Genomic DNA, 25,032 nt, shown 5'->3' with positions numbered 1-25,032 from the left:
TCAGGGCAACTAAGATTCATGCAGTCGAACGACTGAAGCCCAGATGCCCTAGAGTCCGTGCTCCACAACAAAAGAAATCACCGCAGTGAGAAGCCCGGGCATGCGCTGCAGCTGTAGTAACTCCACGACTAGAGAAACCTGCAGCAACAAAGACCCAACCCGGCCAAAAACAAATCAATAATAAAAGCACAACTTAAGGATGAAAAGAAAAGATGTGCATCTCATTAAAAAATATATATATTCCCTTCCCTTTCAAGAATAGTGTATTTAATCATCTCAATGGAAGATGAGAAATTTGGCCTATTCTCCCCATCATTGCAAATTACATCTTTTTAGTTTTATTTTTCTGTTGATAACTGTATTGTTTCAGCTTTAAATACTACTCTTCCTGTGCTTTCTTTTTTTAAATTTGTTTATTTTTAATTGATTTAAATACTATTCTTCATCTTCTCTCTTTATATTTCAATTTGAATGTATTTCTTAACTCCCCCAAGGTTATCCAACTGCTCTTTCTCCTTCTCTAAACCTTCCTTTTTCAAGATCAATGCAATGATTTCTTATTCCAGGTTGTTTGGGGGGAACATTTACTTACTGACATTGAAAAGTCATATTTTAAGACTTCTTGATTTAAAATAGTTATGAGTTCAGTGTCATATGCAATAAGCAAGCTTTGGAGGAAAGGATTGGAATCTAGTTGTTTTTTTGGGTACAGAGTTTCAAATAACTATCTTGCAAATGGTTTTCTGAAACATGGCCCACTCTGAGTTTCTGGAACTAGGACTTGGTATTTTTATGATCAGTTCAAATACGGGGATGAGATGGTTGGATGGCATTACCGACTCAAAGGACATTTACAGATGGGACAGTTTACAACTTCAGATATAACAGTAATAAGAAGGATCCACTACAGAAAGAAAAGGAGATTGTGTTTTTATGGGGTAGTAAGTGAGGAGTAAATGGGCTGATACAGTTAAGGGGGCTCTGGACCCCCAGAGGCAAGAGGTGTCTGAGGAAGAAGGGAGAAGAATTCAGACAGGGAGCAAGGAAGGCCCTGGAGATAGCTCTGTAACCATTCCAGGACCTTGTGCTGATAGTACCTTCTGAGACAATGAAAATAACTTTTGTACCAGCTTGGAAACTTACTGAATGTATCTGCATTTTCATTTGGTATGAGCCTGATATGTTAGTGCAGCCTACAGTGAAAATTAGTGCTTTTTTCTTTGGTTCTAAAATTATCTCATTCAATTAAATGTGATAAACAGCAATGATCACCTGTTTCTTGATTCTGTGAACACATCTGCCGCTGGAATCCATGAAAGTTTATGGACTGTCTGTTCTGTGCCTGGTCCTGTGTCAGGCAAGAGGCTCATGGGGGAGGAGGATGAATATTAGAGACTGAGACCAGAAAAACCCATAATCAATTAAAACAAAGCAGAAATGGACAGTGCCATCGGAGAGCTGCAAACATGTCTACATCATAGCTGTGACCACAGGCCCTGGAGAAGCTTGATCTGAGTTGGCTACACACACTGACTAGTTGCGTGACCTTGGGCAAGTCCTTTAACCTCTGTGAGCTTTAGTGTCCTAGCACTAACAATTTCTTCCTTACAGGATCTCCAAAAAAATGACTGTCGTCGTTTCCTAGTACTGCCCTAACAAAATACCACCACTGGATGGTTTAAAACAACAGGACTTTGTTTTCAGTTCTAGAGGCTAGAGGTCTAAAAGCAAGGTGTTGGCAGGGCCATGCTCCCTCTTATACTCTGGTAAGAATTTTCTCCTGTCTCTTTCTAGTGGCTGCTGCTGGCTGGCAGTCCTTGGCATTCCTTGGTTCCCATGCATCACTCTGATCTCTGCCTCTCGTATCACATGGTGTTCATCCCAACATGGTCTGCCTGCCTGTTTCTTCTTCTGATAAGGAAAACCATTCACTGGGTTTAGGGCCCATTGTAACAGAAAACAGCCTCATCTTAACACGATTGCATCTACAAAGATATTACTGCCAAATAAAGTCCCATCATAGGATCTGGGGTTTGAACTTCAACGTATCTCTTTCAAGGGACACAAGTCAACCCAAAAGGACTACATGAAATAATGCAGACAAAGGACTTGGTGCATTGTCTGAAACATAATAAGGACTTAACAGGCTGCCTGAGTTCAAGCACAGACGTTATCACAGGCTACCCATGCACTCTTAAGCAAGTTTCTTCATATCTCTGGGCCTCAGTTTCCTCATTAGTAACTAGTACCTCTCTCATTGGATCATTGAATGGTTTTCAATGAAGTCAAACACGTGAGGCATTCAGAGTAATACCTGGCACCCAGCAAGAACTAAAAAAATATTCACAACTATTACTATGATTCTAATTCCAATCCTTCCATATGCCCAATTTTCTCTTTACAGATGGGACAGTTTACAACTTCAGATATAACAGTAATAAGGATGTCAGCTTGGAAAAGTTTTCTTAAAAAGTTAGTTCCTCTGCTTGACCCTCCTCCTCCCCCAAAATACTCTTGATTGTTTTGACTCAAGAAGCATCATGTCTCTGGTATTATTTGAGGTTGATGACTTTGTGCTGCCCTGGAGCCTTGGAGATGTTCCCCCTTGTTATAAGCAGGGGTCTGGAGTCACACTCATCAGAAATACTGTGCGGGTTTAGGTCACATCTAGACATGAAGTCACACTCTTGGATCATGCCTGGCCACACGTATCCCAAGGCAGAGGGCTTTCGTCCTGCACCCACCAAGCTTCCTGGCCCCATGAGCTACAGATCCCACCTTCAAGTGACTAGCCTTGAACTTTGTGAATCTTTTTAGGGTGGCAGTAAGGGCTACTTCAGTAAACCTGAAACCTATTATTACATTTTCACTGGAGTGAGAAATATTATCTTACAAGTTGAAGGCTTCCAGATGTGATGTTTCCATTCTTCTCCGAGGTGACACTGTCCTAGACAATAGTGGGCACTGAATGAATACTTCTCAGTTGATTAACGGGTATAAAAACATAACCCAAGTTGCATTAAAGCATACTTTAACATCAAGAAAATAATTTCAAGGTCACAAAACTAGTAAGTCAGATTTAAATACACTTACATCTTGGAATTAGAACCATGGAGACGTCTTCCCTTGCCTGGTAGGCATGTAAAGGGTAATTGTTTTGATTATGAGGAAGTCAACCAAGACAGCCTTCATAAACTAAATTATTTATGAGGTACAATCACATAGTTCAAATGTGTGTGTGTGTGTATATTCCTATTAGGTCTTCCTATTTTTATACTCAAAGGTATTCACTTTAGAAAAAGACACAAATAGAACATACTTATTGCAGTAGAAGAAAATAAGTTGAAAATTATTAGACCTTTCTATCAGAAACAGAATATTCCCCACTTTCAAATGAGAATATTACATCTGCAGGGCACTTTTTCTTTTCATGTGAAAGTGAAAGTGTAAGTCGCTCAGTCATGTCCAACTCTGTGACCCCATGGACTACCGCCCGCCAGGCTCCTCTGTCCATGGAATTCACCAAGCAAGAATACTGGAGTGGGTTACCATGCCCTCCTCCAGGGGACCTTCCCGACCCAGGGATGGAACCCAGGTCTCCTGCATGCAGATTTTTTACTATCTGAGCCACCAGGGAAACCTTTTCTTTTCATATTAATATTCTATTTATAGTCTATCTATGATGAATAACTTATTTATTAATAACTATTCTATACATAAACACCCAAACTGGTTAAAAAATGAGCATTTCCTACTACATAATTTAAATATGTGACTATGCTTTGTCTGAGTTACATGTAAATATTTAATCCTTTGATTTACAAACTTAGGAACAAGCTGATACAAAATGTACACTTGAAAACAGCCACCTTATATTGAAAAATCCTCTTCCTTATCACTATTTTTTTTTTTTTACTTTTGCTATTTCAGTGCTTTGAAGTGAAGTGAAGTGAAGTCGCTCAGTCATGTCCAACTCTTTGAGACCTCACGGACTGTAGCCCACCAGGCTCCTCAGTCCATGGAATTTTCCAGGCAAGAGTACTGGAGTGGGTCACCATTTCCTTCTTCCCATTACTATCAATTACCTCATTCCTTTCTCTCCCTTTTGACTTAATCTTGCTTTTGTAATTTTTAGTAGGGAGTACATTGGAAAAAAAGAAAAGTAGGCAATGGATTTAGAAAACGTCTTTCTGATTATTGAAGTCAAGAACTCTTTTGGCTGCCACTGCTCTACAGAGTTGGTCCTGGGATTCTAGAAAGGTTAATGGGGAGGAGGAAAAGGGGAATTAAATGGGAAGTGGAAAGATCTTGACTGTACTCAACTAGTGGAAGATAGGATGGAGTAAGTTCTCCATTTTCCATTTTTTGAGATAGTATACCCTTGCTGATTGATGCTTCATATCAGAAAATGTTTCTCATTATTTGGCAAACTTTCCATTGAGCAGACAGACCATCCTCATTGGTCCTGAAGGCAGAAAGCCAGGAATGAACTGACTGTCGGCTGATTTTTCAGAGCTACTCATACCACTGGAGGGGTGCAAATTGATGAAGGTGTTGGAGAGTTAGAAGAATCCTGTAGACTGTGGTAATACTGCAAAGCTGCAGCATTCTGGCCAATCAACCCTGACATTATCAAGTCCTAACTTGGGAATGCCCTGTGAGTAATGAAGAAATTGGTTGGACATTTTCTCTTCCTATTCCCACCTACTACAAGCAGCTCCAACCCTCATTTTGTACTCATAACCACTTCCAGGAGACAAGTTGACTTGGGGCATCTGTAGGTCACCTGGAAAGCTGTCTTCACATTTCTTTTTCACAAACTTGATTCTTTCTAACATCTTAATGGGCCTGGCACTAAGGACCTGCATAATGTGTTCCTCCTGTTTAAATCCTTTGGTTTGTGAGTGTGTGTTCATTTGTGTAAAAACATATATAACAAAATTTAGCATCTTAACCATTTTTAATGCAGCTGAGTTGTATTGAGTAAATTCATATTTACTCAATACACAATTATCATAATTTACTTATACACAATTATCACCATGATCCATCCTCAGAATTCTTCATCTTGCAAAATGAAACTCTGCACCCATTAACAGTAACTCCGCATCCAAACCCTCCCTCCACCAGCCCCTACAACCACAGTTCTACTTTCTGTCTCTGATGCTTTGGACTATTCTAAGCACCCCACACAAAAGGAATCATATAGCATTTGTTTTTCGCCCTCCTCCTTTTTTTTTCCCCTACCTTTTCCAACTTGATTTAATCCACTTTAAATGTGATCTCTCTCATGGAAAAGGTCATTCTTTTTGACCCTCTTCCTTACCTTTTCCCTCTGTGAAAAAATTACAAATTCTGTCCTGTCTCCCTCTTTCTTTCTTCATTCCATTTATAAGCCTCTCATTAAAAGAAAAGAAAGTTACTGGGATAATAATTTTCTGAATCTTTCACATTAGATATGAGTTTCAAAATATAATTAACCATAATAATAGAACTATAGATGCCAACATCTAAAATCTCTGAAATGGCCCAAAGTTCTTTACAAAATCTCCATGAAAGTTTTACTTTAACTCTACTCATCTTAATTAAAATGAGTTCCCCTCAACAACAAATGCCTTTTAACTCATTTGTAATGCTTTTTTCCCGGAGGCTGATGCTCAGTGTTCTAATAATTGTGTTTTTCTCTCTATTCCATGGGAACTGTGTAGACTTCAACTGTGTTGTGGGTTAAAGAGGTTTTTGAGGACTAAAGTCTGGAACCAAATCACAATGTTTAATACTGCTTCTCCAGGAAAGCGTTCTGAGTTGCCCACAGCTCCTGAGAAATGAACTCTAGAACATGAGTCATTTATAACCTGGAGACTGAGTGTGTCACACACTTCCCATAGATTTTCATTAGTGACACAGAGCTGAAAGTTGTTGGCCTGCTCGATGCCACAGAACACACAGTGACCAATAAAACAAGCAGACAAGCACGGCATAGCAGCCGAGCATATCGTCCAGACCCCCTGCTGGAGTATGAGGCCAACAGAGCTCAAGACCCAGCTACTCAATATGCTGAACCTATCGGTTTTCTAAACACTCCGTGATTTTGAACGGCCATGTATGGTTTTTTAAGATGTATTATATTCCACTGCATGTTGAAGAACCATATGTTTCACTATAGCACATACAGATTTTGAAAACCCCATGGGAGAAAGCACTGAAGTTGAAAAAGATTTCCAAGAGAGCAAGGTAGAGATACAGAAATTAGCTTGGAGCTGAAGCCAACCTGCTAACTATATTATTCAGCAGAAACTACTAACAGACGTCAGAAACCATTAAAGAGCTGCAAAACAGAAAGTTAAAAGAAACTCCCAACTCTTGCATAAAACCCAATTCAATGATAACTCATCAGCTGATGATCCAACAAGTCCCAGAGATGGGAATGCTGATCTCAGAGTTCTGATCTGAGCAGGAAAGTGCAAAGAGCAATGGAGATCAACTTACTTACTATCAGGGCAACAGACACCTTAACTAATGGCCCCCTTTTTTCTCCCCAAAGGTCTGTGTAAGACTGGAGGCAGCCTGCCTGGGAACCAAAACACAACATTTGGGGAGCCTGGAGATATGTCCTTTTGCAATTAATAGAGAAGAAACAAAGTGACTTTCATTGACTTTGTTCCTCTGCAGCCAAACCATTTGTCACATGGACCATTAACTCTACTTCCAAACGCTTTGGACTCTTAGAGTCACTTCCACATTATTTGGCATTTAACTCCCTGCAGTCTGTTCTTTGAATACTTGGTGCATGCAAATCTGGCTGCCTCACTAGGATCATAAAAACTTAAAAGCAAGAAAACTGACTTGTATGTTATTAGGATCTCCCATAAGGCCTACACACTGCTTGGCACAGGGTGGGTATCTGATACAAAAGCCTGATTAACACACAGGATAAGCTCCTTACATACAGTCGCAAGCATTGAAGCTCTGCCAACTCTATATGTCAATTTCAACTCGAATTCCCAAGAAGATAACTGATGCAGAATGCAAGCTTGGCAGTTACCAGGAGCCGCATCAGAATAGAGAAATCTTGAATCCTGTGGATAGGGGAAACCCTTACTACCTAGAGACTACAAGTTCCATGGGTGAAAGAGTGAAAGCTAAAGACACTCAGTTGTATCCGACTCTTTGCAACCCCATGGACCGTACAGTCCGTGGAATTCTTCAGGCCAGAATACTGGAGTGGGTAGCCTTTCTTTCCTCCAGGGGGTCTTCTCAACAATTTCCCTAGGGGTAAGGGCTATGTTTTGCCCCCAACCCAGCACCCAGGTGCTCAAAAAACGTATGCTGAATGAATGAAACATATATGAATCCAAGTTTCTCCTCTTTAGTCTCTGGGGTTAGTGGTCCCCATCTTGTGTTTTTCTTCACTCATCATTTATAACCAACCCACGAAAGTTAAGGTGACACTAGAAAACAAGTCAGCATGGCACCCACATGGCACACAGACAGGTGTGGACCTCCTCTGGGGTCTTCCCAAGGGGCGCTGGGGTGGGGCGGGGTGGGGAGGTTGAGGGTCAAGGAGGAAGACCACTGGTGTGATAATCGCAGGTCTGGGGCCTGCTGTGGAGGGACGACAGGGGCTCTCCTTGAGAGAAGTGGCAGGATGTCAGAGAGAGTTCTTGGCAGCCCCTGAGCAGTGGAACGCAGCTCTGCATGGTCCCTGTCTGGTTGGCAGCTTCCTGCCAGGGAAGGATGCCCAGTGGGTGGTGAAAGCTGGGCAGTGCACAGATCTCCATGGTGCACGGCCATTTCTGACCCTCCTGCCTGCCACTTGTGGGAAGTAGCTGGGAAGTTCTGATGCAGAGACCCCATTCTCCATTAGTTTTCATTTCCTAGCAGGATTTCTGACTATCTTGCCTTTTAAGATGGGAGTTGCTGGAAGATGGCCTTTGGCTTCTCTAGTCAACATGAACCTATTAATTCTGTGTAGGCAAGAGAACTCTATTCCACTCTGTTCTGAGTGAAACAGTTGGTTTTCACTGTGACTACATGACTACACTTTTTTACGAGCTTTTTTATTTTTATTTTTTTACAGTAATTGACATCTGTCATAGACCACCACTAGGAGAACTCATCTATTAGGATAACTTAAAAAAATTAAACAAAGCATTTAGTCATTTACTTCTTTTGAAAAAGAAACTTCAAAATCTTAGCGTTCATTATTCAGAATGCTTATACCTTAAGGGATTTTATATTCTTTTATCATTTTATATTCTTTTAAAGCAGCTACCTTTTCTGAAAGTTGTTGATAAGTGGACTCAGTTTTCCATGAGGAGATGCATAAATGTTAACTCAGATTCTTTTCTGCATTCAATGATGAAGAGTTAAAAGTGAAATTTCAGACAGTACCTTTCAGCATCATTCGTCCCGTGGATCCCCCAAAAGAATTGAGGAGGCTGCTTCTTGCTCCTAAAGATGTGGTGGCTTCCAGGAGAGAGCCGGTGATGTACTGAGATATGGAAGTCCTTTGCAGGGTGGCACGATACTCACACACCGTGTCTCGGACACATTGCTTTAAGTACGGACCGACACTGATCCTTTCATGGGCTGTCTCGGAGGCTGGGAGCTTGGCGAAGAAATGGAGAAGAGATCTAATTGTCTGTTCTGCGGCTTCTCCCCTTCTCACTGCACTGTAGATCTGTGAATAGCACAAAGTACAGGAAGTATTAATCTAGTTTCTTAGAAAAGCAAATTAACTTGTTGACAAAATGCCAAGATGACTTATTAAGAAAGAAGTCTTGGTCGCTCTAAGCACAAACACTCGTGAACACTGGGCTCATACATTAACCTGAACATTCTACAGACACCATTTATTTGGGAAAGCTATGTGCAGTTATGAAATAGGTCGTTCAAACAACCCTGCTATCAAACAGAGCACTTACGACTTGTACCAACCAAAAATATATTCAGCTCCAATTTCTCCTCCTTCTCTTTATCAGAGCAAAGCTCGTCTACAGTGGGACAAGGGCGTACCTTTCCTATTTTTCATTCTGGACTCTCTTGAGTGACTCCCCCAGATCTGTCTATCTCCAAGGAACCCTGTAAACTCACATTCATGAGGAATCCTCCTTTCATGCTCAGAACCGAAATAAGGGTGAGTGGGTTAAGGGGCAGGAGAACTTCTATATTCCCTTTTTTGGTTATAAGCTTTCAATCCATCAGCTTGGACCAAAGTCTTTGAATCCTTTTCCCCCCTCTTCCTCCCTCACCCCCACATCCAGTGAAATGACAGATCCTGCCACTTCTCCTTCCTTCCTTTCTTCCTTCTGCCTCTGCCACTATCCTGATTTCCTCTTCCCTTCATCACCTGAATTCACCAAGAATTATCTCAAAGAGATTGGATTATTACGACATTTTCCCAGCCATAATTCCAATCCATTTCAGTGCAATCATTCAACGAGTGTTTATGTAGATCTGCTCTGTGCAAGGCACTGCATTGAAAGATGTGAGGTGTTTACGAAGAGTAACAGACACCTCTTGTGCTGTAGGACTTCACAATCTAATTTAGAAAATGAGACCTGAAAGTTATAAAGTTTGGCATTATATCTGGGAGGTATGGGGTCTTGTCAAGGTCTCTGGGAAGCCAGAGCCTTCTTGGCAGTGTATAAATGCCAGAGAAGAAAGAGAACACGGGGTGAATTAACCTAGCTTTCTGATGGTGGAATAAAGGTTTACTATGTTGTGTTGTCTCCATCATGCTACCTTGAGCACCATGCCTTGGTTGACAATTGATGCATTAAATCAAAAAATTGTTCTTCTGTGTTTATATACCAGTTATGTGTTAGGCCTTGGTAAATACAACAGCTTCTCCTCTCCAAGAGTTCACAGTCTAATAAGGAGAGTGAACAGATAAAAAGTTCAGGGTAGGGTGACAGTGGAGGTCATCTCCTCTGCTGACAGCGATGAGTGGAGAGGGAAGGGAAGAACCTTGCACGCCCTTCAGACTCTGCACACACCCTTGTGATGCTGCACACTCCAAACCTCACCTTAACTAGCACGCCGGGGTACTCAAAAGGACCCCAATGAGCTAGTCTGTGGTGACATCCTGACTAGATTTCTACTCTGTCTTCCTCTGCTTTCTGGTATATACTTTCCATTTGAAGACAGAGTGTGGAATCTTTAACTTTACTTCTGTCATTAAATTTCTGGTGGCCACAGAGATGGTGTGCTGGGACAGAAGGAGCCCAGGCTTTGGGGTCAGGTTTGTGGGGTTGCACAACCAGCTCTGCCTTGACCAGCCAGAGAGGATACTAATGCCCATTCTTAGAGATGTTCTGGGATTCCCCCTGACAATACATACAAAGTGCTCAGTCTGGTGTCTACAAACGGTGCCCATTAGCACTGAGCAGGAAGAGAATGGACCCTGCTCTAAACAATCATCAGGTGATTGTATTAACAACAGAGCACAGAGCACAGTCTATGAAATTCACTGTGATGGAGTTATACCCTTGCTCTTACGTGCTAGATAATGTCATCCTAACCTTATTTGGGTGTATTGTGAGGACAAATGAGGGTAGAGAGTTGCAGAGCTCAGGACATGCTTTTCTTCTCCCGGCTCCAAATCATACAGGCAATCTCCAACACACTGTCTAAAAGAGTCCTTCAGAAGTAAACACTCTGGATGTTCAGAGAAGAGAACCCACTGTGAGATTTGATAGGTAAAGATAAAGAAAGAAGCATGGCTCTAACTGGGGCAGCTGAGAGAGTCACATGGCAAGTAAGGGTGAAGAGGCTGGAAAACAGTGTGTCCTGGGGACAGGGAGGAGAGCAGGAATTAAGAGCACAGCGTGTAGGGAAATCACTGGGGAATTGAAAAGGTCAGTTGGCCTGACAAAGGAGAGCCCTGAAAGTCAAGAAAAGAGGTTTAATCTATCAGAGATGGGTAGCCCTTCACTTTTTTTGGTCTGTTTGTTTTCAGCAGAGGAATGCTGCTAAAAAGGCCCAGTGGCTCAGTGGTAAAGAGCCTGCCTGCAGTGCAGATGCAGGTTCAATCCCTGGGTTGAGAAGATCCCCTGGAGGAGAGCATGGCACCCACTCCAGGATTCTTGTCAGGGACATCCCATGGACGGAGGAGCCTGGCAGGCTACAGTCCCTGGGGTCGCAAAGAGCTGGACATGACTGAGGATGCACGCACACACTTGGATATATTAAGTAATTATTAGCCTTGCTACCAGCTGCTCCCAAGCCCTCCAACTTTTCTGAAGAAAGGAGAAATGAAGAGTTCTAAGAATACATCCCTGAGCTGCTGTCACTACTGCTAAGGCCCCATCCACAAAGAACCAGAAAGATATCTACAGGTCCTACCATGATCTGCACTAACACATGTCATTCATACCAATACTTGGTAAGCTGAATTCAAAGATATGGAAGTGCTTAGGGTACATGTTAAAATATAGGCAATAACCCCTTACTAGATCATCCATTTAAAAAAAAAAGCAACTATTGAAAATTTTATGTATATAGAATGGGAGGAGGAGGCACTATAAAACAGTAATTATGAGTGTTGCTCTGAAGTGTTGGTTTGAGTCTGAGCTTCTCTGCTTCCCAGCCATGTGACTTTGTCTAAGCTGCTTTGCCATTCTATGTCTCAGTCTCTTTTTCTCCAATACAGGGATATAATACATATTATCTGTCCCATAAAGTTGTAGTAAGAATTACAAACTATGATAAACACAGTAATAGGACTTGAACAGCTGCTTAATAAACATTCAACAAATACCAGTTTTTATGATGATGGTAACAAGGATGATTGCAATAGACTACAAAAATGACCATACATTATTCCTTCACAGATTCCAGGCCAGGCTTTTGATTTGCTTAATTAATGGGAATTCAGTAAATGTATTGCCAGTGAAGTCTTCAGTGTTGGAGCTTGCTCTCCTTGCCACTTTCGGGAATTCTGAAACAACTACCAAGTGAAGGAGCCAGAACTAGCTTGCTGGAGGATGACGGACCACGGCTGAGTCACTCCTGTCACCTTTGCCAGTAGCCTGCCAATAGGCAGATTCCCTGGTTGCTCAGAGGGTAAAGAGTCTGCCTGCAATGTGGGAGACCTGGGTTCGATCCCTGGGTCGGGAAGATCCCCTGGAGAAGGAAATGGCAACCCACTCCAGTATTTGTGCCTGGAAAATCCCATGGATGGAGGAGCCTGGCAGGCTACAGTCCATGATGTCACAAAGTGTCAGACATGACCGAGAAACTTCACTTTCTTTCACTTTGCCACCAGGCACGCACATAGTGAATCCCTCCTAGATCATCCAATGGCTCCTCCACCTGCCATCACAGACATATGAGAGAGCCCAGCAAAGATCAGCTCATCCAAACTAGGAGCACCGTCCAGACAATTCACAGGAACATGAGCTATATAAGTGACTGCTGTATAAACCATGAAGCATTGGGAATGCCTTGGCACATGGCAAAAGTCAACTTACACAATGATGATGTGGTAGGTGCAATGATAAGTATTTCCTTGCATATCTGAATCCACACACTAGCCCTACGAGGTTGATTCATTTTGCAGATGGGGACAGTGAGCCTAGAGAGACAGAGTGAGACAGTTAACTTTACACAACTAGTAAGAGACTGAGCCAAGACTGAAATTGGGTTTGTCCAGCTCTGTGGTTCCACTTTATCCATTGCACTAAACATGGTCACACCCAAAACCCAAACAACGGGATTCAAGAAAACGTTGTTATTTGGCAAGAGTGTTAAGTGATGTTAACATTGCAGTTGTTATAGTTTTTATTCATGATAATTCCTTTCATGGTCACCCTAAAGTACTTTGGAAAACAGTCAAGTTATGACTAATGAATGAGCAAATATGTTTTCTTTTTATGGACATTTATAGTTTAAATTACAAGGTGAAAAAATATATAAACTTTATCTCACTTGATTAATGTGGTAATAGAAGGTGCTGAAAATTGGACAGACTAATGCCCTATATGGGTCAATATCTTTTTTGATATAAAATCAACACCTTACAACAGGGCATCCAATCTCAGTAAAAAGATATGTGTCCATCCATTCATCCAACGATTGATTTTTATTTATTGAAAACCACACTGCGCCAAGCCCAGGGGCTTTGGGGATCCAGCAGAAAGCAAAAAGAACTTTTTTATTTTACTGGAGGAAGGCAGACAATAAACAAGTAAATCAAATAAGTTAGCTAAAAATTGCAGGGTATTATAAATAGTCAATGGCAGCCTACTCCAGTGTTCTTGCCTAGAGAATCCCAGGGATGGGGGAACCTGGTGGGCTGCCGTCTATGGGGTCACACAGAGTTGGACACGACTGAAGTGACTTAGCAACTTAGCAACAACAATAAATGGTCAAGATACATTTCAGATATGGACTCTACAGGACTTGCTAAAGTCACTGGGAATGAAGGAAGGAAAGGAGTCAAAATTTTTATAGTTGGCCATTGTGGAGTTCTTAGAACTTTTAAGATCTATATATATTTTTTAGATTCCACATAGAAATGATAACATATTTGTCTTTGAGATAAATATAAAGCATTTGTCTTTATATGTCCATTTGCATAACATAAATATAAATTAATATAAATATTGTAAATCGACTATACTTCAATAAAAAAGATTTATCTAAAGAACTATAGATCAATGTTGCCAAAAGTGCCCTTCATAGCACATATGTTTACCCAGCACTGTGAACCGTGAGTGGGTCCTCTCCATGGAATTACACTACTTCCACCATGGCAGGTGCTGTGTTTGAGAAGCATGACCTCAACATTATGAAGTTACTTGCATAAAAGCAAGCAGTCCTTAGACAATACTTAAGGAAACATCTGAAGTTCCTTGTGACTCAAGAAACCAACACTGGGACATGGAGTTCAGATCCAAACCCAAATAAAACAAACATCCAAGGCTGGGTAATTCAGAGAGAGATGAAATCAAAGACTTAAGAGCACTGAAAGACAGAAAGCAGCCAGGCACATCAGGTCCACAGCACTCACCCAGGAGGAAAGCTCCTTCTTCTGTACAGCCAGAAATGGCTTTGTCTTATCTTGACTTCTACTTGGGTCAAAGAGAGTGCTTGACAAGAGGAGTCAATTTTGTACTTGCTCTGTTCCAAAAGCTTTCTTTCTAGGGTCCGAGCTCTGGAAAATCACAATGTTGTAAGGTCTGATAGCATATCTCCTGAAAGTTTTCAGCAAGAAGGAGGCCTGTTACTTAGGTGTCCATTGACCCTTAACACTAATACGTGTGGGCTTCCCTGGTGGTTCAGACAGTAAAGAATCCGCCTGCCAATGCAGGAGACCTGGGTTCAGTACCTGGGTCAGGAAGATCCCCTGGAGAAGGGAATGATTACCCACTGCAGTATTCTTACACTGGAAATCCCATGGACAGAGGAGCCTGGCAGGCTACAGTCCATGGATCTCAAGAGGTGGACACGACTAAGTGATGAGTGCACACACACACAGTAATGCTTGTAATCACTGCAACATCTAACGAATGTTTAAAATGAAGTAGGCACTGAGCACTGAGACACGATTTCCTCGAAACTCCAGAACAGCTCTAGAAAGAGGCCCTACTACTACCATCACATAAAAATAAGGCACTAATGCGCATACACCTGACTCAGCATCAGGACCCTGCATCTCTAAGCCAGTACTGCTAGCCACCAAACCAAATTAGAGAATCCTATACTGCAGTTGTCAAAGAAACCTTTTTTTTAGAGAGGGGTAGATAGCTTGTGGGAAGCTCCTGTATGGCACAGGGACCTCAGCTTGGTGCTCTGTGATGGCCTAGAGGGGTGGGATGGGGTGGGTGGGAGGGAGACTCAAGACAGAGGGCATATATGTATACATATAGCTAATTCATGTTGTTGTACAGCAGAAACTAACACAAATGGTAAAGTAATTATACTCCAATTAAAAAAAAAAAGCTAGAAAGAAAGGTAGAGTAGATAAAAAGTAATGATAAATTTACCAACAGCTGAATTCGCAACAACAATGGTATCGACCATTAGACTGGAATCATACTTTCAAAATCTGAAAAGAGAACCCAGATTACTATGGGTATTGCAGTAGTGATCCTGCCACCTCTCTTTACGGTCTGTTTCCTCCCTCTAGAATGCAACTTCAAGAGGATTTTATTTCCATTTTCACTGCTCTATCGCCAGGGTCTGGAAGTTTTGGCATTACAGCTTCTCAATAAATAGCTCTTGATTGAATTAATGAGGGTCTTTTATATCTTCACCAAGAAATTGGCTAGAATCCTTTAGTTTTTTGGTCATGATAGTTTTTTGGTCATGACCTTACTGGATTCATCTAAACCACAGGTGACATTGTATTGTCACCTGTATGTGCTGAACATCAGATACAGAAGTCACATGAAATAGCACCAAGTCTTTACAAAGCATTCAGAAAAGCTGCAACCAGATGAGGCTCTAATTGTGATCTGAGGGGCTCCCCAGGTGGCTCAGTGGTAAAGAATCTGCCTGCCAATGAAGGAGACACAGAAGACATGGGTTCAGTCCCTGGGTTGGGAAGGTCCTTTGGAGGAGGAAATGGCAACTCACTCCAGTGTTCTTGCCTGGAAAATTCCATGGATTAGATGGAATTCCATGGGTTAAATTCCAGGTGGGCTACAGTCCATGGAGTTACAAAGAGTTGGACACAACTGTGTGACGGAGCATGCATGAGCACACACACAAATGTGATCTGTTCTGAGAAATTCACCAATAGTTTAACATTATCCCATTATCATTTGCTGATTTTCCTAAGAGTTGAGAATGCTTAATCAGATCTAGTCTCCATCCTGAGTTTTCATGAAAATGATGATTTAAAAGAATCATGGGGCTTAGAGAAAACAGATACGGATTCAATATGGACTTTCTGGATTCAGCAAATGCTGAGTTGCAGTTACAGAGACTATGGTAGATGCATGAGGACAATGACTAAAAAAAAAAAAAGACAAACTCTTTCATGTGGTCAAAACCCACCCCCTGCCACAGTTTTCTATATCTAACATGAAGGGGTCAACTAACATTGTCCCTACATCTGTCTTAGTGTTACTGTTTGATGACCAATACACCTCAGCTTTCTTAAATGGAGGACAGAGGATATTAATTAACCTTAATTTTAATGATAATTTTGATCATGATACTTTTAAATTTTTTTGAGTATAACTGATTTACAATGTTACCTTAGTTTCTGCTGTACAGCAAACTGAATCATATATACATATACACACACACACTTTTTGTAGATTCTATTCCCACATAGGAGAAGGCAATGGCACCCCACTCCAGTACTCTTGCCTGGAAAATCCCATGGACGGAGGAGCCTGGTGGGCTGCAGTCCATGGGGTCGCTAAGAGTCGGACACGACTGAGCGACTTCACTTTCACTTTTCACTTTCATCCATTAGATAAGGAAATGGCAACCCACTCCAGTGTTCTTGCCTGGAGAATCCCAGGGACAGGGGAGCCTGGTGGGCTGCCGTCTATGGGGTCTCGCAGAGTCGGACACGACTGAAGCGACTTAGCAGCAGTAGCAGCATTCCCACATAGGTCATTATGAAGTATTGAGTAGAGTTGCCTGTGCTATACAGTAGGTTCTTATGAGTTATCTGTTTTATATATAGTAGTATGTGTATATCAGTCCCGATCTCCAGTTGATCTCTCCCCACCTTCCTCCTTGGTAACCCTGTTTGTTTTCTGCATCTGTGACTCTGTTTTGGAAATAGGTTTATTTGCACCATTTTTCCTAGATTCCACATACAAGTGATATCATATGATATTGGTCTCTCTCTGACTTTCTTCACTCAGTATGACAATCTCTAGGTTCATCCATGTCACTGCAGATGGCATCATTTCATTCTCTTTTAGACCATCATCATTCTTGAATACAGCATACAGTCAGTATCTCACTTATCAGTGTTCTCCTTCAATATCATCTGTCATTTCTCCCTAGTGACTACATATCCACTTCTAACACCACCCTTAAACTCCCCATAATGTGATTCTTAAAGTAGCCTGAGCTGGAAAAACAAATAACCATGGTTGTCTGAACTGAGTAAACTGAGAGTTAACAGGCTGGAGAACAATACAGGAGCCTTCCTCAAGGAATCAAGTGTGAGAGTTGTGGTTTGGAAAGCCCTTTTACTGGTCTCATGGGCCCCTTTCCTAAATTCTGGAATCCAGAAGCACTGTTCTAGAAGGCTGAGATGCTGGAAGCTTGATTTCTGATTGATGTGTGTGTCTACACAAAATGCAATGACATAAAAACTGCCAAGTTTCCTGAAGAGTCAACAAAAACAGTGAGGCTGTTATGGGCTGGAGGGTGGTAGCTGAGGCAGTGTGGAGGCCGGAGTGGTAGGGATGGGGAGAAGGAATTTGGTAGCAAGCCCGTTGCTTCCTTTGCTCTTCATTCTACATTCCATTCAAGTGCCTGTGCAGAGAATTCCATTCTACTGAGAATATTCAGACCATGCACGAGACACTGACCAAACAGAGCTCCACAGAGCCAAAAATAAAAGACTTTGCTAAGGCCAGGCCAATTAACCAGAGCTATGCCACCCACTTCTGTAGGAAGTCAAAACTTTATGACTGCAGGAAATGTCTAAGAAGGAGTGTAAGGGGATGTCCCCAGGACACTTGATAATCTTGGAAGGTAAAGGCTGTGAATGAATGCCCTTCCACATATCTTCCTCCAATTCACATTTTACACTTATGTTCAGATTTTGCCTCCTCCATGCGGCCTTCCCCCAGCTTAAGCAAGAACCAAGCATCATCTTTTTGAGTTCTAGCTGCCCCCATACAAAACTCTACTTTCTGTAGACTGGGGAAGTCGCTGTTTACTCCCCTTCCAGGCTCTGAGTTCCCCAGGTGGGGACGGCAGTCAAGTTTTGTTCCACATGTTGTCCCCAGCAGGAAGCACACTGCCTAGCACCTTGCAGGCAGTGAAGAGAGGGGATAGGGGTGAAAGCACTGAAATCTTTAGAGCAGGTGCTCAAAGTGTGGTGCCCAGAACAACAGCAGCATCACATGGGAACTTGTTAGAAATATGTATTCTTGGGCCCCACCTCAGACCTACTAAACCCAAAACTCTGGGGTTGGGGCCCAGAAATCTGCATTGTAACAAGCCTTCTGGGTGATCTTGATTCCTGCTAAAGTTTGAGAACCTGATATTTTATGAGATCACATTACCTTTCATTTCTGACTGCACTTCTCATGTTATCCATCCCATAAACATGCTCATCCATGCCATCTGCCTTCTAGAATGGGAGCTCCTGAGGGCAGGGGTGAGGTGCTCATGTCTCTCTATTTCCCCGAAGCCCCTACCTCAGAGTCCAGCGCAGGGCCAACTCAACAAATGCTATTTTCATGAAGAAGCATCTCTTGCAGAAATTCCCTGCAGCTATGCATGTACCAGGCCTTTCTGAAACGATGCTTCTGGCCTAATATTTCCCAAGATGAATCATGTCTGAGATACTAATTCTACTGGGAATTACCATACAGATGAATCATATTCATAATGAGAAAACCTGGCTGCCAAGGAAGCCTCTTGAAAAAAAAATCGAATCAGTACAAATGGATTATGTTGGGAGGCTTGTGATGTCAGGCTTTGAATTAGGTCGACAGAAGGGATTTAAAGGCCTGAACTACCAGGCTCCCTGCAGCTCTAAGGAGCAGCGGGTCAGTTAATGAATCACATGGGGACAAAGCCCCTGCAAGACAAAAACAAACTTTCACAAATCCTCTAGATCGTGTTGCCCTGGCTCAGAGGCTTGGGGCAGCATTCTTGCTCAGATATGCACATGAGAAGCTATGAGGGAAAGAAAGTTCCTGAAGTCCTATGGCTCCAGGCTGCTGTGTCCACAACAGGTAGATGAGACCAAGATCAATCTGTAGGGCTAGGTTGTTTGCTTCCTGAGCCCCAACTGGATCCCTACTCACCAAACTTCTAACTTCCCTTCCTCTGCCCAACTCAAAAGGATCAGTTCAGTTCAGTTCAGTTCAGTCTCTCAGTCGTGTCTGACTCTTTTTGACCTCATGGACTGTAGCACGCCAGGCCTCCCTGTCCATCACCAAATCCCAACATCAAACTCATGTCCATTGACTCAGTGATGCCATCTAACCATCTCATCCTCTGTCGTCCCCTTCTCCTCCTGCTTTCAATCTTTCCCAGCATCATGGCCTTTTCCAATGAGTTGGTTCTTCACATCAGGTGGCCAAAGTATTGGAGTTTCAGCATCAGTCCTTCCGATGAATATTCAGGACTGATTTCCTTTAGGATGGACTGGTTGGATCTCCTTGCAGTCCAAGGGACTCTCAAGGGTCTTTTCCAACACCACAGTTCAAAAGCATCAATTCTTCAGTGCTCAGCTTTCTTTATAGTCCAACTCTTACATCCATATATGACTACTGAAAAAACCATAGCTTTGACTAGACAGACCTTTGTTGGCAAAGTGAGGTCTCTGCTTTTTAATATGCTGTCTAGGTTGGTCATAATTTTTCTTCCAAGACCAAGTGTCTTTTAATTTCATGGCTTCAGTCATCATCGGCAGTGATTTTGGAACCCCCCCCCCAAAATAAAGTCAGCCACTGTTTCCCCATCTATTTGCCATGAAGTGATGGGACCAGAGGCCATCTTAGTTTTCTGAATGTTGAGTTTTAAGCCAACTTTCTCACTCTCCTCTTTCCCTTTCATCAAGAGACTCTTCAGTTCTTCTTCACTTTCTGCCATAAGGGTAGTGTCATCTGCATATCTGAGGTTATTGATATTTCTCCCAGCAATCTTGATTCCAGTGTGTGCTTCATCCAGTACAGCATTTCTCATGATGTACTCTGCATATAAGTTAAATAAGCAGCCTTGACATACTCCTTTCCCAATTTGGAACCAGTCTGTTGTTCCATGTCCAGTTCTAACTGTTGCCTCTTGACCCACATACAGATTTCTCAGGAGGCAGTTAAGGTGGTCTGGTATTCCCATCTCTTTAAAAATTGTCCACAGTTTGTTGTGATTAAAAGGATCAGTGGCACCATCTATCCTGATGGCTCCAAGAGGCCCCTTTCTGCCTGAGTCATTGTTTGTGGACCAACCAACACTACCTTTCCTCTTTCTACTCTTTGCCTGAAGACTGCCCGAGGCTGACCTCCTGGAACACACTGCTCTGACCACCAAGGGTGGGAACGAGAGCAGATGCCTTAGGGTGGAGAGAAAGAGCCTGGTCTTTGCATCCTGTGATCCTGTTGGACTTCTAGTGCTACCACCTACAAGCAGTGGGAAAGTAACTTGTGTTTCTTTAATGGAGGTTATCACAGGGTTGTTATAAACCAGGATTAAATGAGATAAGATAGCTATGGGTTCTCCAACTACATAGCCCTGGAGGATCCTAGTGTTCACTATAGCATCCATGCCTGAATCTCTAGAGCTCTAAGGCCATGACTGCTTGCCTGCAAGACCAGAAACAACTTCCACCCTGCACACCTATCACCCCTCCCCCTCCCCCTCCTAGTTATTCTGGTGCTCCCAGAGGCAGTGGAACCTTTTCTATGCTCAGGAGTAAGTTTGCCCAGCCTCCTCAATGTGAACTCATGTGGAGATGTCTGAGTGTTTTCTGATCCACAGCTCCATGAACAATCAGACTCTGAGCTCAGTTATGGGCAAGTGCACCTGCAACGCTATAAATGCAAAGTCTTATTACAGTGCCTGGTTACATAGGTGGCATTCAATAAGTAGGAACTTCTTAATAATCCTCTTGGGTAACATGGGAGTTACAGCATGAGTCCTCTCTCCCCCCAGGTTCCTTCCTTCCTCTCACTCCTCTGCTCTCTTCTTTCTCTCTAGGTTTTTCTTGGAAGTGTCTTCTCCAGCTTCCTCTGGGTCCCCACAGTTTCTTCACTCCACAGTTTTTTATTCCTCCCCAAGTTCATGTCCCCTGTTTTGCTTTTTTATGCTTTATTTCTTATTGTTATTCCTATTAACTCGTGTCCCATTTTTCCTTGCTCTGTCCTCCCATCCTCCTCACTTGCTCTCCTTTTCTCATCTCTCTCCTTCACTCTCATTTCTTTTCACTCTGTTTTGATCTGGATCCTTTGAGCTTCAATTCCATGGGCAAAGGAAGAAGGTGGGAATAAGGAGCAGTACTGACTTGTATGATCTGCAAACCGAGACCCTCCTCTAGTTGTGAGCGGCCGTTTGTCATTATTGAATCCATGTGTTTCTACTACCAGAAAACTGCAGTGCTTTAATTCCTGAAAGTCTCTCCTGTGATGGGAGCCAAGTGAATGGTCAGTAGAGAGAAGCTAGGGACATTCCTCCCCCGCATTGCCAAGGAATAGAACTCAGTGACTGAGCCAACACTGGACCCACCCTCAGCAACAGGACCTAATGTAAGCTGGCCTTGACCAGCTGAGCTGGTTGCAGGCACGATGACACTGACTTCAGAGCCTCATGCTACCAAGTAGACTTGAGAGCTGTTTATAACAAGCCGTGTAGACTCTCAGGTTTCATCTGAGGGTAGAATCAGGCTTAACAGCCAGTTAGGGAGCATACTTCAGGTAGAGCAAGTGGGTGGATAGAGACCACCGAGTCTCTAGGACCTGGAGCCACCAAGAGCCCAGTCAGGTCAGAAGGCAGCCGGGGGAGGGTCTCTGCAACAATCAGGCCTCAGGCAGGGGCACTCACCCAGGGCAATCCTCTGAGAAGCTTGGACTGGCAGCCAGGGCAGACACAAAGTCTCTGGCTGCACTTAAATTTCTGAAGGAAAAGGTATTTATGCCTATGAATAACTTCCTTATTTGGACACCAATCATTCATTTGCTCAACAAATATTTACTGGCTGCCTACTTTGTGCCAAATAGCATTCCAGAAACTAGAGACAAAATGATGAATAAAACTGTTTTTATTCTCAAGAAAAGTTTCCAAGCATCAGGGGAAGTAGGCCAGAATGTAGGCAATTCTCTGATGGCAGGCAATTCTGCAGTAGTGTGAGTACAAGGTGCTTCAGGTAAACAGAGGAAGGTCTTAGAAGACCACGGAAGGCTTCTCCTAGAAAGTGACATCTACACATAACCTAAAGACAGAGAGCTGGCCGGGCAGAGAGGAGGCAAAGAAGAGGGACAAAAATGTTTTAGACAGAAGGAGTGCCATGTGCAAAGTGGCTCCCTATTGAAGCTAAGAGAATGGGCAACGAATCTGGGGAGATAAGCAGGGTCCTTCTGAGTCTTTACAAGTGGATGCCATTTGAGCCCAGAACTGTTTCCTCTCACAAATATTTCCCAAGCTAACTACCATGGAATTGTCTTCAATAGAAAAAAAAAAAAATGGTTTACAGCTAGAGGGTTATACCTCCTATGCCTGAGGACACCTATCACCTCTTCAGGGTGTCATGCTAAACACTAAGGATGCAACATCAAACAAGACCCAATCTCATCTTAACTCACCAAGGGGATAGAGACGATCGCTTCTAAGATTTCTTAAATGTGCTAGTTTCCTTGTTATTCACAAAAACCAAAGAAGTGCCCAACATACCTGCTAACCTGGACTAAGAGAGACCATGGGCTTCATTCATCCCCACAGTGTACCACTGACAGAGGCACCCCACGGGACGGGCTGCAGGTTAAGACTTTTCCTGTCTAGTAGGAGGTGTGGAGCCAGATAGAAATGGGAAGGCTCTGAAGGAAACGTGACCTTCCTCTCTGCAGAGGAAAGAAAAGCCTCCAAGAATCTTCCAAAATATTAAGAACTACAGAAAAATAAACAGGTGAATGTATTAGAATTGTACTCCAGTTCATGGAGAAGAGTAAGGATACTCTGTCTCATCCCCAGATAGAGAATTTCTGCCCCGTTACAGATGCTGTCACTACATGTGTGTCGGAGCACATATGTTCAGAGATAGGATTGTACAGAGAAACTGAAGCTCAAAGACATTTCAGAGGGCTCAAAGGTGTGGGAAAATCATCATCTCCCACCTCCCTTATGACTACCCTGTAGTCAGATTGAAAAGCTGTGGTTATCCTGAGCGGCATTCCAAAGAGCTCCATGGATATCATTAAAAACAAAACAAAACAAACCTAAAGTTGACCAAAACCAAGGGTGACAGTCATATTAAAGAAAAAAAGTTTCTAATTTACATTCCAAAAATAAGGCATTTTAGCCCTTACATTTTGTCATTTAAAAAGACTGTTCTGTTGTCTCTACTGAGCTTAAGGTTTTCCTTGGCTATCAAAACAAAGAGTTCTTTTGTTGACAGAAACAGGTGACAGTGTTTTGGTAAAAAGATGATATACAGAATAATGTTATGAAGCTCTATTGTGCAAAACGTAGACTTAAGGGCTTTCTCTGTCTCCAGAGTCTCTGAGCTTCTTGCAACAATCTAAAATACTATTGTCCTTCACTATGAGAGAGCCCTGAACAGTTGGATGCAGTGTGATTCTCTAAGACTTTGTAAAGGACACCATGCAGATGTGACTATACCTAACCAAAGACAATGTCAACAACAGTGTAAATACTAGCCATCAGATCAGTTGCTCAGTCATGTCCGACTCTTTGCGACCCCATGAATCGCAGCACGCCAAGGCCTCCCTGTCCATCTCCAACTCCCTGAGTTCACTCAGACTCACGTCCATTGAGTCAGCGATGCCATCCAGCCATCTCATCCTCTGTCATCCCCTTTTCCTCCTGCCCCCAATCCCTCCCAGCATCAGGGTCTTTTCCAATGAGTCAACTCTTTGCACGAAGTGGCCAAAGTGCTGGAGTTTCAGCTTTAGCATCATTCCTTCCAAAGAAATCCCAGGGCTGATCTCCTTCAGAATGGACTGGTTGGATCTGCTTGCAGTCCAAGGGACTCTCAAGAGTCTTCTCCAACACCACAGTTCAAAAGCATCAATTCTTCGGCGCTCAGCCTTCTTCACAGTCCAACTCTCACATCCATACATGACCACAGGAAAAACCATAGCCTTGACTAGACGAACATTTGTTGGCAAAGTAATGTCTCTGCTTTTGAATATGCTATCTAGGTTGGTCATAACTTTCCTTCCAAGGAGTAAGCGTCTTTTAATTTCATGGCTGCAGTCACCATCTGCAGTGATTTTGGAGCCCAGAAAAATAAAGTCTGACACTGTTTCCATTGTTTCCCCATCTATTTCCCATGAAGTGGTGGGGCCGGATGCCATGATCTTCGTTTTCTGAATGTTGCGCTTTAAGCCAACTTTTTCACTCTTCACTTTCACTTTCATCAAGAGGCTTTGTAGTTCCTCTTCACTTTCTGCCATAAGGGTGGTGTCATCTGCATATCTGAGGTTATTGATATTTCTCCCAGCAATCTTGAGTCCAGCTTGTGTTTCTTCCAGTCCAGCGTTTCTCATGATGTACTCTGCATAGAAGTTAAATAAACAGGGTGACAATATACAGCCTTGACGAACTCCTTTTCCTATTTGGAACCAGTCTGTTGTTCCATGTCCAGTTCTAACTGTTGCTTCCTGACCTGCATACAAATTTCTCAAGAGGCAGGTCAGGTGGTCTGGTATTCCCATCTCTTTCAGAATTTTCCACAGTTGATTGTGATCCACACAGTCAAAGGCTTTGGCATAGTCAATAAAGCAGAAATAGATGTTTTTCTGGAACTCTCTTGCTTGTTCGATGATCCAGCGGATGTTGGCAATTTGATCTCTGGTTCCTCTGCCTTTTCTAAAACCAGCTTGCACATCAGGAAGTTCACAGTTCACATATTGCTGAAGCCTGGCTTGGAGAATTTTGAGCATTACTTTACTAGCGTGTGAGATGAGTGCAATTGTGCAGTAGTTTGAGCATTCTTTGGCATTGCCTTTCTTTGGGATTGGAATGAAAACTGACCTTTTCCAGTCCTGTGGCCACTGCTGAGTTTTCCGAATTTGCTGGCATATTGAGTGCAGCACTTTCACAGCATCATCTTTCAGGATACTAGCATAGCTGTAACCAACACCCCTGGGATCAACTGTGGGGTGTCCCAAGAGTCTCTCTCCTTTGTACCTTCCATGA

General features: G+C 42.7%; 1 protein-coding gene across 4 annotated transcripts in view; it reads right to left on the bottom strand.

Moving 5' to 3' along the window:
- PLCE1 (phospholipase C epsilon 1) overlaps window positions 1–25,032 on the bottom strand; it is a 368,784-nt gene that overhangs the window by 183,532 nt on the left and 160,220 nt on the right. For all 4 annotated transcript variants that reach the window (XM_044935313.2, XM_044935312.2, XM_044935311.2 and 1 more), the window contains exon 3: window positions 8,395–8,683. In XM_044935313.2, the coding sequence (XP_044791248.2) occupies window positions 8,395–8,683 (289 nt within the window). The remainder of the gene's footprint in view (window positions 1–8,394; window positions 8,684–25,032) is intronic.

Source organism: Bubalus bubalis, chromosome 23, assembly GCF_019923935.1.
Source record: "Bubalus bubalis isolate 160015118507 breed Murrah chromosome 23, NDDB_SH_1, whole genome shotgun sequence".
NCBI lineage: Eukaryota > Metazoa > Chordata > Mammalia > Artiodactyla > Bovidae > Bubalus > Bubalus bubalis.
The sequence above is the reverse complement of the archived record's forward strand: the minus strand, read 5'-3'. Positions and strand labels throughout refer to the sequence as shown.